General features: G+C 45.1%; 1 protein-coding gene across 5 annotated transcripts in view; it reads right to left on the bottom strand.

The window, feature by feature from the left end:
• The window catches only part of HIBCH (3-hydroxyisobutyryl-CoA hydrolase), a 392003-nt gene that overhangs the window by 251063 nt on the left and 126475 nt on the right, over window positions 1-14465 (bottom strand). For all 5 annotated transcript variants that reach the window (XM_056535961.1, XM_056535962.1, XM_056535964.1 and 2 more), the window contains one exon: window positions 1996-2074. In XM_056535961.1, the coding sequence (XP_056391936.1) occupies window positions 1996-2074 (79 nt within the window). The remainder of the gene's footprint in view (window positions 1-1995; window positions 2075-14465) is intronic.

The following is a 14465-nucleotide window of genomic DNA, read 5'->3' as shown; positions in this document are numbered from 1 at the left end:
AGAGATCTTGGCATTTCAATCCTTATGGCTGAGGTATATGAGCTGTATCCTGTAGAAAAGGTGCCTCTAAATCAGCTAGAGGTACTAGAGGCACTTTCATGGTGAAAGGTTTTAACTAGGGATGCATGTTGTTGGTCGCAGCATCTAAAATGCTGAAAACAATCTCCGGTAGCTCAGTGGAGCTGATCGGGATAAGTGCTGCAAAACCCGCAGGATCCCGACCAGCTAGGAGGATGGGCGACGGGTCCCTACCTTCCTCCGTCCTATCCGAACAGTGCTTCAATAATGCAGGCAGTCTCAGCAGCCTGTAGTAATGGAGTGCCGATAACACTGATCAGTGCTGTACTAAAGACTCCTATGGCACAGCATTGATCAGTGTCTGCAAATCAGCAGCTATGGCCTTAATATTTTGTTTTCATTTATGCTGTTCACCATGCAGGATCAGGAACTTAAAAATGTAATTATCTATGTAATTATCTATAATATATATATATATATATATATATATATATATATATATATATATATATCTTCAAATCGAAAAATTTAGCAGTATCTTGTAATACCTTTTTTATTACAAGATACTGCAATATTTTTTGATTTGCATCTGCATTACTGGACTAATTTGGCTACTCAAATTTACTATATATATATATATATATATATATATATATATATATATATATATATATGTATACACAGTACAGACCAAAAGTTTGGACACACCTTCTCTAGATTCACACAGAAGGAAACAAAACTAAGAATTAACACATGTGGAATTACATACATAACAAAAAAGTGTGAAAATATGTAATATTCTAGGTTCTAGCCACCTTTTACTTTGATTACTGCTTTGCACACTCTTGGCATTCACTTGATGAGCTTCAAGAGGTAGTCACCTGAAATGGTCTTCCAACAGTCTTGAAGGAGTTCCCAGAGATGCTTAGCACTTGTTGGCCCTTTTTGCCTTCACTCTGCGGTCCAGCTCACCCCAAACCATCTCGATTGGGTTCAGGTCCGGTGACTGTGGAGGCCAGGTCATCTGACGCAGCACCCCATCACTCTCCTTCTTGGTCCAGTAGCCCTTACAAAGCCTGGAGGCGTGTTTGAAGTCATTGTCCTGTTGAAAAATAAATGATGGTCCAACTAAATGCAAACCGGATGGAATAGCATGCCGCTGCAACATGCTGTGGTAGCCATGCTGGTTTAGTATGCCTTCAATTTTGAATAAATCCCCAACAGTGTCACCCCCACACCAAAAGCACCTCCTCCTCCACACCAGCACACCTGTGAAGCGAAAACCATTTCAGGTGACTACCTCTTGAACCTCAACAAGAGAATGCCAAGAGTGTGCAAAGCAGTAATCAAAGCAAAAGGTGGCTACTTTGAAGAACCTAGAATATGACATATTTTCAGTTGTTTCACACTTTTTTTGTTATAAGTATATAATTCCACATGTGTTAATTCATAGTTTTAATGCCATAAATGTGAATCTACAATTTTCATAGTCATGAAAATAAAGAAAACTCTGAATGAGAAGGTGTGTCCATAATTTTGGTCTGTACTGTGTATGTGTATATATATATATATATATATATATATATATATATATATATATATATATATATATTGGAAAAAGGTGGTGATTTTAATTTTTATTAGAGGGAGGGGATTTTTACCCATTAAATTCCACTTTGGCATAAGGATTTGTTACAGAGTGTAAAAAGAAGCAAAATGAACAAAAAGAGCTGCGAAGAAGCCCTGAAAACAAACCAGCTCCAACTAACTTCACGGGGAAGGTTCTGAAAATTAGCTCTAAAATAAGTACGGTTTCCTACAAAAAATGAGAATCAAACTACCATAATATACTACAGATAACATTTTAAAAACAAACAAAAAAATATATAATTCCTTTAGAATTCGAATTCTTTCAAACATTTTAGTAATACACAAAGCAATCAGCAGTCAGCAACACTAGGAAAATACAGAACTAACCAATTGCTGTCTCTGGCATTGCAAAGAGGGTTTTCTCAGATGCTACTCTGAAATGACCATGAACAGAAAGACCAACGCCCTGAAAGAAAACAAAATAGTTGACAGGTGAGAATCATGCAATTAACAGACACATAATGATACAAAAAAGGAGCAGTTCATTTATTATGGAGTTTGGGCACCCCAGGTAAAAATTTGTATTAATGTGCATAAAGGAAAGATGGAAAAATCTACAAAAGGCATCAAATTACAGATTAGACATTCTGATAATATGTCAACAAAAGTTATATTTTATTTCCATCATTTACACTTTCAAAATAACAGAAAACCAATAAATGGTGTCTGCAAAAGTTTGGGCACCCTGCAGAGTTAATATCTTGTACTGCCCTTTTGGCAATTATCACAGCTTGTAAACGCTTTTTGTAGCCAGCAAAGAGTCTTTCAATTCTTGTTTGAGGTATCTTTGCCCATTCTTCCCTACAAAAGTCTTCCCGTTCTTTGAGATTTCTGGGCTTTCTGTCAAGCACTGCTCTTTTAAGGTCTATCCATAGATTTTCAATTATGTTGAGGTCAGGAGATTGTGAAGGCCATGGCAAAACCTTCAGTTTACACCTTTTGATGTAATCCCCCATGGATTTCGAGGTGTGTTTAGGATCATTATCCATTTGTAGAAGCCATCCTCTTTTTAACTTCAGCTTATTCACAGATGGCATCAAGTAAGCATCAAAAATTTGCTGAAATTTTTTTAAATCCATTTTTCCTTCTACTCGTGAGATGTTCCCTGTGCCACTGGCTGCAATACAACCCCAAAGTATGATTTATCCACCCCCATGCTTAACAGTTGGACAGAGGTTCTGTTACGCCGAGCGCTCCGGGTCCCCGCTCCTCCCCGGAGCGCTCACAGCGTTCTCTTATTCACAGCGCCCCGGTCAGACCTGCCGACCGGGTGCGCTGCGATAATGTTCCCAGCCGGGATGCGATTCGCGATGCGGGATGCGCCCGCTCGCGATGCGCATCTCGATTCCCTTACCAGACCCGTTCCCCGTCTGTGCTGTCCCGGCGCGCGCGGCCCCGCTCCTTAGCGCGCGCCGGATCTTTGCGATTTAAAGGGCCGATGCGCCACTGATTGGCGCATCAGGTTTTAATCAGTACCTTCACCTGTGCACTTCCCTACTTATCCCTCACTTCCCCTGCACTCCCTCGCCGGATCTTGTTGCCATTGTGCCAGTGAAAGCGTTTCCTTGTGTGTTCCTAGCCTGTGTTCCAGACCTCCTGCCGTTGCCCCTGACTACGATCCTTGCTGCCTGCCCTGACCTTCTGCTACGTCCGACCTTGCTCTTGTCTACTCCCTTGTACCGCGCTTATCTCAGCAGTCAGAGAGGTTGAGCCGTTGCCGGTGGATACGACCTGGTTGCTACCGCCGCTGCAAGACCATCCCGCTTTGCGGCGGGCTCTGGTGAATACCAGTAGCAACTTAGAACCGGTCCACGGACACGGTCCACGCCAATCCCTCTCTGGCACAGAGGATCCACCTCCAGCCAGCTGAATCGTGACAGTAGATCCGGCCATGGATCCCGCTGAGGTCCCGCTGCCAGTTGTCGCCGACCTCACCACGGTGGTCGCCCAGCAGTCGCAACAGATAGCGCAACAAGGCCACCAGCTGTCTCAACTGCCCGTGATGCTACAGCAGCTACTAGCACAGCTTCAAAAATCATCTCCTCCGCCAGCTCCTGCACCTCCTCCGCAGCGAGTGGCCGCATCCAGTCTGCGATTATCTTTGCCGGATAAATTTGATGGGGACTCTAAATTTTGCCGTGGTTTTCTTTAATGTTCCCTGCATTTGGAGATGATGTCGGACCAGTTTCCAACTGAAAGGTCAAAGGTGGCTTTCGTAGTCAGCCTTCTGTCTGGGAAAGCCCTGTCATGGGCCACACCGCTCTGGGACGGCAATGATCCTGTCACTGCCTCTGTACACTCTTTCTTCACGGAGATTCGAAGTGTCTTTGAGGAACCTGCCCGAGCCTCTTCTGCTGAGACTGCCCTGCTGAACCTGGTCCAGGGTAATTCTTCTGTTGGCGAGTACGCCATCCAATTCCGTACTCTCGCCTCCGAATTGTCCTGGAATAACGAGGCCCTCTGCGCGACCTTTAAAAAAGGCCTATCCAGTAACATTAAAGATGTGCTGGCCGCACGAGAAATCCCTGCTAACCTGCATGAACTTATTCATCTTGCCACCCGCATTGACATGCGTTTTTCCGAAAGGCGTCAGAAGCTCCGCCAGGATATGGACTTTGTTCGCACGAGGCGGTTTCTCTCCCCGGCTCCTCTCTCCTCTGGTCCACTGCAACCCGTTCCTGTGCCTTCCGCCGTGGAGGCTATGCAAGTTGACCGGTCTCGCTTAACACCTCAAGAGAGGACACGACGCCGCATGGAGAACCTTTGCTTGTACTGTGCCAGTACCGAACATTTCTTGAAGGATTGTCCTATCCGACCTCCTCGCCAGGAAAGACGCACGCTGACTCCGCACAAAGGTGAGACAGCTCTTGATGTGAACTCTGCTTCTCCACGTCTTACTGTGCCTGTGCGGATTTCTTCTTCTACCTTCTCCTTCTCAGCTTTGGCCTTCTTGAATTCCAGATCTTCAGGAAATTTTATTTTGGCCTCTCTCATCAACAGGTTCAACATCCCGGTGACCAGTCTCGCCAGACCCCTCTACATCGACTCTGTTAATAATGAAAGATTGGACTGTACTGTGCGTTACCGCACGGAACCCCTCTTAATGTGCATCGGACCCCATCACGAAAAAATTGAATTTTTGTTCCTCTCTAACTGCACTTCAGAAATTCTTCTTGGATTACCGTGGCTTCAACGCCATTCCCCAACCCTTGATTGGACCACCGGGGAAATCAAGAACTGGGGTACTTCTTGCCACAAGGACCTTCTTAAACCTGCTCCCTGTACTCTCAGTCAAGACCCTGTGGTTCCCCCGTTATCTGGTCTCCCCAAGGCCTATCTGGATTATGCTGATGTTTTTTGCAAAAAACAAGCAGAGACTTTGCCTCCTCACAGGCCTTATGACTGTCCTATTGACCTCCTCCCTGGTACTACTCCACCCCGGGGCAGAATCTATCCTCTGTCTGCTCCGGAAACTCAAGCCATGTCGGAGTACATCCAAGAGAATTTAAAAAAGGGGTTTATCCGCAAGTCCTCCTCCCCTGCTGGAGCTGGATTTTTTTTCGTTTCCAAAAAAGACGGCTCCCTACGCCCTTGCATTGATTACCGCGGACTTAATAAAATCACTGTAAAAAAACGCTACCCCCTACATCTTATCTCGGAACTCTTTGAGCGCCTACGAGGCGCCCACATCTTTACCAAGCTGGACTTAAGAGGTGCTTATAATCTCATCCGCATCAGGGAAGGGCATTTTGAATATCTGGTTATGCCCTTTGGCCTTTGCAACGCCCCTGCCGTCTTCCAAGACTTTGTAAATGAAATTTTTCGTGATCTTCTATATACCTGTGTTGTGGTTTACCTAGACGATATTCTGATTTTTTCTGCTAACCTAGAAGAACACCGCCAGCATGTCCGCATGGTTCTTCAGAGACTTCGGGACAATCAATTATATGCCAAAATGGAAAAATGTCTCTTTGAATGTCAGTCTCTTCCCTTCCTAGGATACTTAGTCTCTGGCCAGGGACTACAAATGGACCCAGATAAACTATCTGCCGATTGGCCACGCCCCTCCGGACTCCGTGCTATCCAACATTTTTTGGGGTTCGCCAATTATTACAGACAATTTATCCCACACTTTTCCACTATTGTGGCTGATATCGTGGCTCTAACCAAGAAAAACGCCAACCCTAAGTCCTGGCCTCCTCAAGCGGAAGACGCATTCAAACATCTCAAGACTGCCTTTTCTTCTGCCCCCGTACTCACCAGACCTGACCCATCTAAACCCTTCTCATTGGAGGTAGCCGCCTCCTCGGTGGGAGCTGGAGCAGTTCTCCTACAAAAAAATTCTTCCGGGCATGCTGTTACTTGTGGGTTTTTTTCTAGGACCTTCTCTCCGGCGGAGAAAAACTACTCCATTGGTGATCGAGAACTACTGGCCATAAAATTGTCGCTTGAGAAATGGAGGCACCTGCTGGAGGGATCCAAATATCCAGTTATTATATACACTGACCACAAGAATCTCTCTTATCTCCAGTCTGCCCAACGGCTGAACCCTCGCCAGGCTAGATGGTCGTTGTTCTTTGCCCGTTTTAACTTTGAAATTCATTTTCGCCCTGCTGACAAGAACATTAGGGCTGATACCCTCTCTCGTTCATCAGATGCCTCTGAAGTGGAAGCTTCCCCGCAACACATTATTCCTCCGGACTGTCTGATCTCCACTTCTCCAGCTTCCATCAGACAAACTCCTCCAGGGAAGACCTTCGTCTCTCCACGCCAGAACCTCAGGATTCTCAAGTGGGGACACTCCTCTCACCTCGCAGGCCATGCTGGCATCAAAAAATCCATCCAACTCATCTCTCGATTTTATTGGTGGCCTACCCTGGAGACTGATGTTGTTGATTTCGTGCGGGCTTGTACAGTCTGTGCCCGGGACAAGACCCCTTGCCAGAAGCATGCTGGTCTCCTCCATCCTCTGCCTGTTCCTGAACGACCTTGGTCTCAGATTGGTATGGACTTTATTACTGACTTACCTTTATCCCATGGCAACACAGTTGTTTGGGTGGTCGTTGATCGATTCTCCAAGATGGCACATTTTATCCCTCTTCCAGGCACAGAGGATCTTCCAATCCCTCTCTGGCACAGAGGATCCACCTCCAGCCAGCCGAATCGTGACAGGTTCTTTTCATTAAATTCTGTTCCCCTTCTTCTCCAAACGTACCTTTGCTCATTCCGGCCAAAAAGTTCAACTTTAATCTCATCGGTCCACAGAACTTGTTTCCAAAATGCATCAAGCTTGTCTATATGTTCATTTGCAAAGTTCAAACGCAGATTTTTGTAGTGAGGATGTAGAAGAGGTTTTCTTCTGATGACTCTTCCATGAAGACCATATTTGTACAAGTATCTCTTTATAGTGGAATAGTGTACCACAACTCCAGTGTCTGCCAGATCTTTCTGGAGGGATTGTGCAGTCAAACGTGGGTTTTGAATGTTTTTTCTCACAATCCTGCGAGCTGTTCTGTCTGATATTTTCTTGGTCTTCCAAGTCTTGCTTTAACTTCCACTGTTCCTGATGACTGCCATTTCTTAATTACATTCCGTATTGACATCTGAAAATATTTTGCTATCTTCTTATAGCCTTCTCCAGCTTTGTGAGCATCAACTATTTTCAGTTTCAGATTTCTGGGCAGCTGCATAGAAGAACCCATGGTGCTGATTGTTGGGGCAAGGTCAGATGAGTCTGGGCATTTAAAACCTTTGAGATTGCCATCACCTGGTCTTCCCAGAAGATGATGGAGAACAATCAATGACACTGGCAGGTTTCAGCTTTGCAAAGGGGGCAGTACCAGATATCAACTCTGCAGGGTGCCCAAACTTTTGCAGACACCATTTTTTTGTTTTCTGTTATTTTGAAAGTGTAAATGATGGAAATAAAATCTAACTTTTGTTGACATATTATAAGAATGTCTAATTTGTAATTTGATGCCTTTTGGAGATTTTTCCATCTTTCCTTGACGTCTTTATGCACATTAATACAAATTTTTACCTGGGGTTCCCAAACTTTTGATCCCCACTGTAATGCTAACTCACCACCAGTATTCGTGCTGTGTCATTTGTTCCATTTCATGTGATCCCTAGTCTGACAACCAAAAAATCATGAGTTCCCAATGTGCAGACAGGATGCCAGTCTCTTTGTTACCAACTCTGTGAACTACATGGTTACATTCGCACCTAACAGTTCAGCTCCACCCTCTTTGTTCCTCTGTATGTCCCCCACGCACAGTGTGCTGCTGAAGATTATACATCTGGTCTCTCTAAAAGGACCTGGAATGATGCAGTATTTAAGTTCATACAATTAGCTGCAGAGATACAGTGGGGCAAAACAGTATTTAGTCAGCCACCAATTGTGCAAGTTCTCCCACTTAAAAAGATGAGAGGCCTGTAATTTTCATCATAGGTATACCTCAACTATGAGAGACATAATGAGAGAGAAAAAAAATTCATAAAATCCCATTGGGGAAGATTGATCAAAACCTATGCAAAGGAGAAGTTTCCCAGTTGCCCATAGCAACCAATCAGATTGCTTCTTTCATTTTGCAAAGGCCTTGTTAAAAATGAAAGAAGCAATCTGATTGGTTGCTATGGGCAACTTTTCCTCTGGACAGGTTTTGATAATTCTCCACAATTGTCTGATTTTTAACCTCTTAAGGACCCAGAACGTATGAGTACGTCCTGGGTCCCGGTCCTGCGATATAACGCGGGGTCACACGGTGACCCCGCATCATATCGCGGCGGGCCCGGCGTCATGGTGAAGCCGGGACCTGCCTCTAATAGCGCGAGGCACTGATCGCTGTGCCGCGCGCTATTAACCCTTTAGCCGCGCGCTCAAAGCTGAGCTGAGCGGCTAAAAACGAAAGTAAAATGTGCCGGCTAACTCAGGGAGCTGTTCGGGATCGCCGCGGTATAATCGCGGCATCCCGAACAGCTGTAGCACAGGAGGAGGTCTTCTTACCTTCTCCTGTGCTGTCCGATCGCCGAATGAATGCTTCAAGCCTGAGATCCAGGCTTGAGCATTCAATCGCCGAAAACACTGATTGATCCATTCCTATGGAGATGGATCAATCAGTGTAAAAGATCAGTTAATGCAATGTTATAGCCCCCTATAGGAGCTATAAAATTGCATAAGTGTAAAAAAAATCATTAACCCTTTCAATTATCCCTTCCCCTAATAAAAGATTGAATCACCCGGCATTTCCAAAAATAAAAAAAACATTATGTAAATAATAATAAAAATAAACATATGTGGTATCGCCGCGTGTGGAAATGTCCGAATTATAAAAATATACCGCTTTTAAACCGCTCGTTCAATGGCGTACGCGCAAAAAATTCCAAAGTCCAAAATAGCGCATTTTTGATCACTTTTTATACCACAAAAAAGTGATCAAAAAGTCTGATCAGAACAAAAATGGTACCGCTAAAAACTTCAGATGACGGCGCAAAAAATGAGTCCTCAAAGCGCCCTGAACACAGAAAAATAAAAAAGTTATAGGGGTCAAAAGATGACCATTTTAAACGTATACATTTTCCTGCATGTATTCATGATTTTTTTCGGAAGTGATACAAATTCAAACCTATACAAGTAGGGTATCATTTTAACCGTATGGACCTACAGAATAAAGATAAGGTATCATTTTTGACAAAAAATGTACTGCGTAAAAACAGAAGCCCCCAAAACTTACAAAATAGTGTTTTTTCAATTTTGTCGCACATTGATTTTTTTTCCAGTTTCACCATAGATTTTTGGGTAAAATGACTAATGTCATTACAAAGTAGAATTAGTGACGCAAAAAATAAGCCATTATATATAATTTTAGGTGAAAATTTTTAAGAGTTATGATTTTTTAAAGGAGGAAAAATTGAAAATGAAAAAACGGAAAAAGCCCGGGTCCTTAAGGGGTTAAAGAATTTATTTGCAAATTATGGTGGAAAATAAGTATTTGGTCAATTACAAAAGTTCATCTCAATACTTTGTTATATACTCTTTGTGACAGAGGTCAAATGTTTTCTGTAAGTCCTCAGAAGGTTTTTACACAATGTTGCTGGTATTTTGGCCCATTCCTCCATGCAGATCTCCTCTAGAGCAGTGATGTTTTGGGGCTGTCGCTGGGCAACACAGACTTTAAACTCCCTGCAAAGGTTTTCTATGTGGTTGAGATCCGGAGACTGGCTAGGCCACTCTAGGACCTTGAAATGCTTCTTACGAAGCCACTCCTTTGTTGCCCGGTCGGTGTGTTTGGGATCATTGTCATGCTTAACCACTTAAGGACCTAGGGCGTATGGATACGCCTTGACGTCCTAGTACTTAAGGACCCAGGGCATATTCATACGCCCGTGGGAATTGCGGACCGGACCGGGATGCCTGCTGATATTAGACACCCCCCCCCCCCCCCCCCACGTCGGCGATCGTGGCAGATAGTTAGTGAATTCACACTAACGATCTGCCGCGATTCGGGTCATAAGGGTCACGTGTGACCCGCTGACTCGAAGATACAAGGTGATCGGGGTGTACAATACACCCCCCATCACCCACTGTATCTATGGGGAGGTGGCGATTTCGTCACCCCCCCAGGAGCGCTGCTATTGGCTGGACGATCGTCCAGCCAATAGCAGCCGGCGGGGGAGGGGTTAACTGCATCTTCTTGCAGCTCTGCCCGTAAGCTGAGTTCAGGCAGCGGGCAAAGTTGCTCGAAGGTGCCAGGGACCCACCCCCCCCTGTGAGGACTGGAGCCCCCTCAGGACAGACAATCCCCCATAGAGCAGGGACAGAACCCACCCCCAGGGAAAGGTAGGAAAAAATAGTGTAAAACAGTAAAATAAAAGTAAAAAAAAAATCCCCCCCCCGACCCCCTAATAGGTCCCCAAGGGTCTGTCTGAGATTTTTTTGCTTGACTCGGGCCCTATTAGGGGTTCAGGGCACTGCATTTGGCCCCCCATTTTTTTTTGGCCACAGCTTTTTATTTTTGTTCATATAATGGTGTGTGATTTCTAATCACACACCGTTATACATAGTATACACCAAGCACACACACTACATACATCCCCGCCAGCCCCCACACACACCCCCTCCCCCCCCGCCATTGCCCCCCCACCACCGTAGAAAAAGGCGGTGGCTCGCCGGGCATTTTCGGTAGCGGAGGCATACGCTTTTCTTGCCTCCGAGTCCGAATCTGTCAGTGAGGACGATGAAGATCCAACAGTCCTGTGTTCTTCATTGTCCTCCTCATCATCTAGTACTGATGATGAGCCCCCTGCACGGTGGTGGAGACGCCGCCAGGCGAGGCCACGCACCCCCCATGAAAGTGCCCCAGTGGCTGACACCAGTGCGAGTGGTGATGCCGCTCACACTAGGACTCCGACCCCCCAGGCGATTTTACCGGAGCTCCCTTCCGGTGAACCTGTCTGGAGACCCCCAGAGGGTTATCAGTCACGGATTCCGGAGTTTGTTGGCCACTCCGGAATCCGGATTGACACGGCTGGGTTCACTGAATTTGACTTTTTCAGTTATTTTTTCAGTGACAGCCTGGTCAATCACATGGTGGAGCAGACGAATCTGTACGCCAGGCAGTTCATCGCCCACCACCCTGATTCTTTTTTGGCCAGGTCCAATGAATGGTACGCCGTCAGTGCAGCCAAAATGAGGACATTTTGGGGCCTCGTGATGCACATGGGCCTGGTCAAAAAGCCAAGTGTCAGGCAGTATTGGAGCGGGGACATCCTATACCAGACCCCGCTGTACAGTATGGCCATGGCATGGAAGCGGTTCGAGCCCATTCGGAAATGCCTGCATTATGCAGATAATGCGGCATGTCCACCCCGAAGTGATCCCACCTATGACCGGCTTTACAAAGTGAGGCCGGTCATCGATCACTTTGGGGCCAAATTTTTAGAGGCCTATGTACCGCTTAGGGAGCTCTCTGTAGATGAGTCTCTCATCAGTTTTAAGGGGAGACTCATCTTTCGCCCGTATATTCCCTCGAAGCGGGCGTGATATGGCGTGAAGCTATATAAACTTTGTGAGAGTACCTCCGGGTACACTCTCAAGTTTAGGGTGTATGAGGGACAAGATTCCCGTATTGAACCCCCAGATTGTTCCCCCACTCTGGGTGTTAGCGGGAAAATCGTTTGGGACCTTATGTACCCATTGCTGGATAAGGGTTACCACGTGTACGTGGACAACTTTTATACCAGCATCCCTCTCTTCACATCCCTTGCCGCCAGATCGACATCCGCTTGTGGGACCGTGCTGAAGAATCAGAGAGGCCTCCCTCTAAATTTTGTTCAGACACCTATGCCCAAGGGTGAGTCCCATGCCCTTACCCATGAAAACCTGTTGCTGGTCAAGTATAAGGATAAGAGAGATGTCCTTATGCTGACCACTATTCATGGTAACGGCAGCTCACCTGTCCCTGTGCGAGGTACCACAACAATGGTCCTCAAGCCCGATTGTATTCTGGACTACAATCGGTATATGGGGGGAGTTGATCTTTCTGATCAAATACTGAAGCCATATAACGCCATGCGGAAAACACGTGTATGGTACAAGAAAGTTGCGGTCTACTTGGTACAGGTTGCCATGTACAACTCTTTTGTACTGTACCAGAACGCTGGCAACACAGGGACATACCTTCAGTTCCAAGAAGAAGTCCTAAAGGTCCTGATCTTTGCTGACCGGGAAAGAGCAGGCCGGACTTCCCAAGGAACTGAAGTTATAGGTGCCAGGATTGTCCCAAGCCAACACTTTCCAGGTGAGGTCCCCCACAGAAGGGACGATCCCAGAAAAAATGCAGAGTGTGTAACAGGAGGGGGATTCGGAAGGACACCACCTATCAATGTGACACTTGCCATGATCATCCGGGCCTCTGCATTAAAAACTGCTTCAGGGAGTATCACACTTCCATGCAGTACTAAATTTTCCCTTTTCATTTTAATTTTCCATAATTTGACCCCAATGTACCAAGTCCAGAGTACATTCCAAGTTTTAACCCCATAAAACCACTAAATTGCCCAAAAAACTCTCATAAAAAAAAAAAAAACGATAAGACCTCTGGGAGTATTTTTTTCTCTGGGTCATGGGTCACTGAGTCACTATCATGGGGGACTTTTTATGTTGCCTCAAATGTGCAGCGCTCTCTCTCCACCTGAGCGGGGTGCGCATTTGAGGCAACAGGTTAGGGACGGCCACACACATCACATTCCCAGAATGATGATTCAGAGAATAGGGTTTGGGGTGTGCATATTTTTTTTAGTTTTGGCTATGCTCTGGGTCATCATTCTGGGACATAACCTGTTTTAACCTTTTATGTCCCACTGTACCCCTTGTTAGTTATTAGTGTACCCCATATAATGCCCCTTGAGGGGGGTCCCACTGTTCTGGCTCCATAGGCAGAAGCTCAAGGCCCCTGACTGCCCTCCTGTTCCTCCGTGACCAACGTGCACCCGGAGATCCGTTTTACGCCCAGATATGAGGTATGTCCTTTTTCCAAAGAAATATATTTACAAATGTAAAAATTTTTAGCATTTCTGACAAATGCGACATGCCCCCCCCCCATTTCAGCAAAATTAGCAAATGTGACTCCTTCTCTTCTGAGCATTGTAGCGCTCCTGCAGTGCATTTGACGTCCACTTATGGGGTACCTCCATACTCAGAAGAGATGGGGTTACAAATTTTGGGGGGTATTTTCTGCTATTAACCCATGCAAAAATGTGAAATTTGGGGGGGAAACACACATTTTTTTTTTTTAACATATGCAAAAGTCGTGAAACCCTTGTGGGGTATTAAGGCTCACTTTATTCCTTGTTACGTTCCTCAAGGGGTCTAGTTTCCAAAATGGTATGCCAAGTGTTTTTTTTTTTTTTTTTTTTTGCTGTTCTCGCACTATAGGGGCTTCCTAAATGCGTCATGCCCCCCGAGCAAAATTTGCTCTCAAAAAGCCAAATATGACTCCTTCTCTTCGGAGCATTGTAGTTCGCCCGTAGTGTACTTCAGGTCAACTTATGGGGTACCTCCATACTCAGAAGAGATGGGGTTACAAATTTTTAGGGGAATTTTCTGCTATTAACCCTTGCAAAAAATGTGAAATTTGGGGGGAAACACACATTTTAGTGAAAAAAATATATTTTTTTTACATATGCAAAAGTCGTGAAACCCTTGTGGGGTATTAAGGCTCACTTTATTACTTGTTACGTTCCTCAAGGGGTCTAGTTTCCAAAATGGTATGCCATGTGTTTTTTTTTGCTGTTCTGGCACCATAGGGGCTTCCTAAATGTGAAATGCCCCCCAAAAAACATTTCAGAAAAACTCACTCTCCAAAATCCCACTGTCGCTCTTTCCCTTATGAGCCCTCTACTGCGCCCGCCGAACACTTGAAATACACATATGAGGTATTTCCTTACTCGAAAGAAATTGGGTTACACATGTTAGGAAAATTTCTCTCTTTTTACCCCTTGTAAAAATGCAAAAACTGGGTTTACAAGAACATGCGAGTGTAAAAAATTAAGATTTTGAATTTTCTCCTTCAACTTGCGGCTATTCCTGTGAAACACTAAAAGGGTTAACAAACCTTTTGAATGTCATTTTGAATACTTTGAGGGGTGCAGTTTTTATAATGGTGTCATTTATGGGATATTTCTAATAAGAAGGCCCCTCAAATCCACTTCTAAACAGAACTGGTCCCTGAAAAAATCAGATTTTGAAAATTTTGCGAAAAATTGGAAAATTGCTGCTGAACTTTGAAGCCCTCTGA

Source organism: Hyla sarda, chromosome 8 (genome assembly GCF_029499605.1).
Source record: "Hyla sarda isolate aHylSar1 chromosome 8, aHylSar1.hap1, whole genome shotgun sequence".
NCBI lineage: Eukaryota > Metazoa > Chordata > Amphibia > Anura > Hylidae > Hyla > Hyla sarda.
The sequence above is the reverse complement of the archived record's forward strand: the minus strand, read 5'-3'. Positions and strand labels throughout refer to the sequence as shown.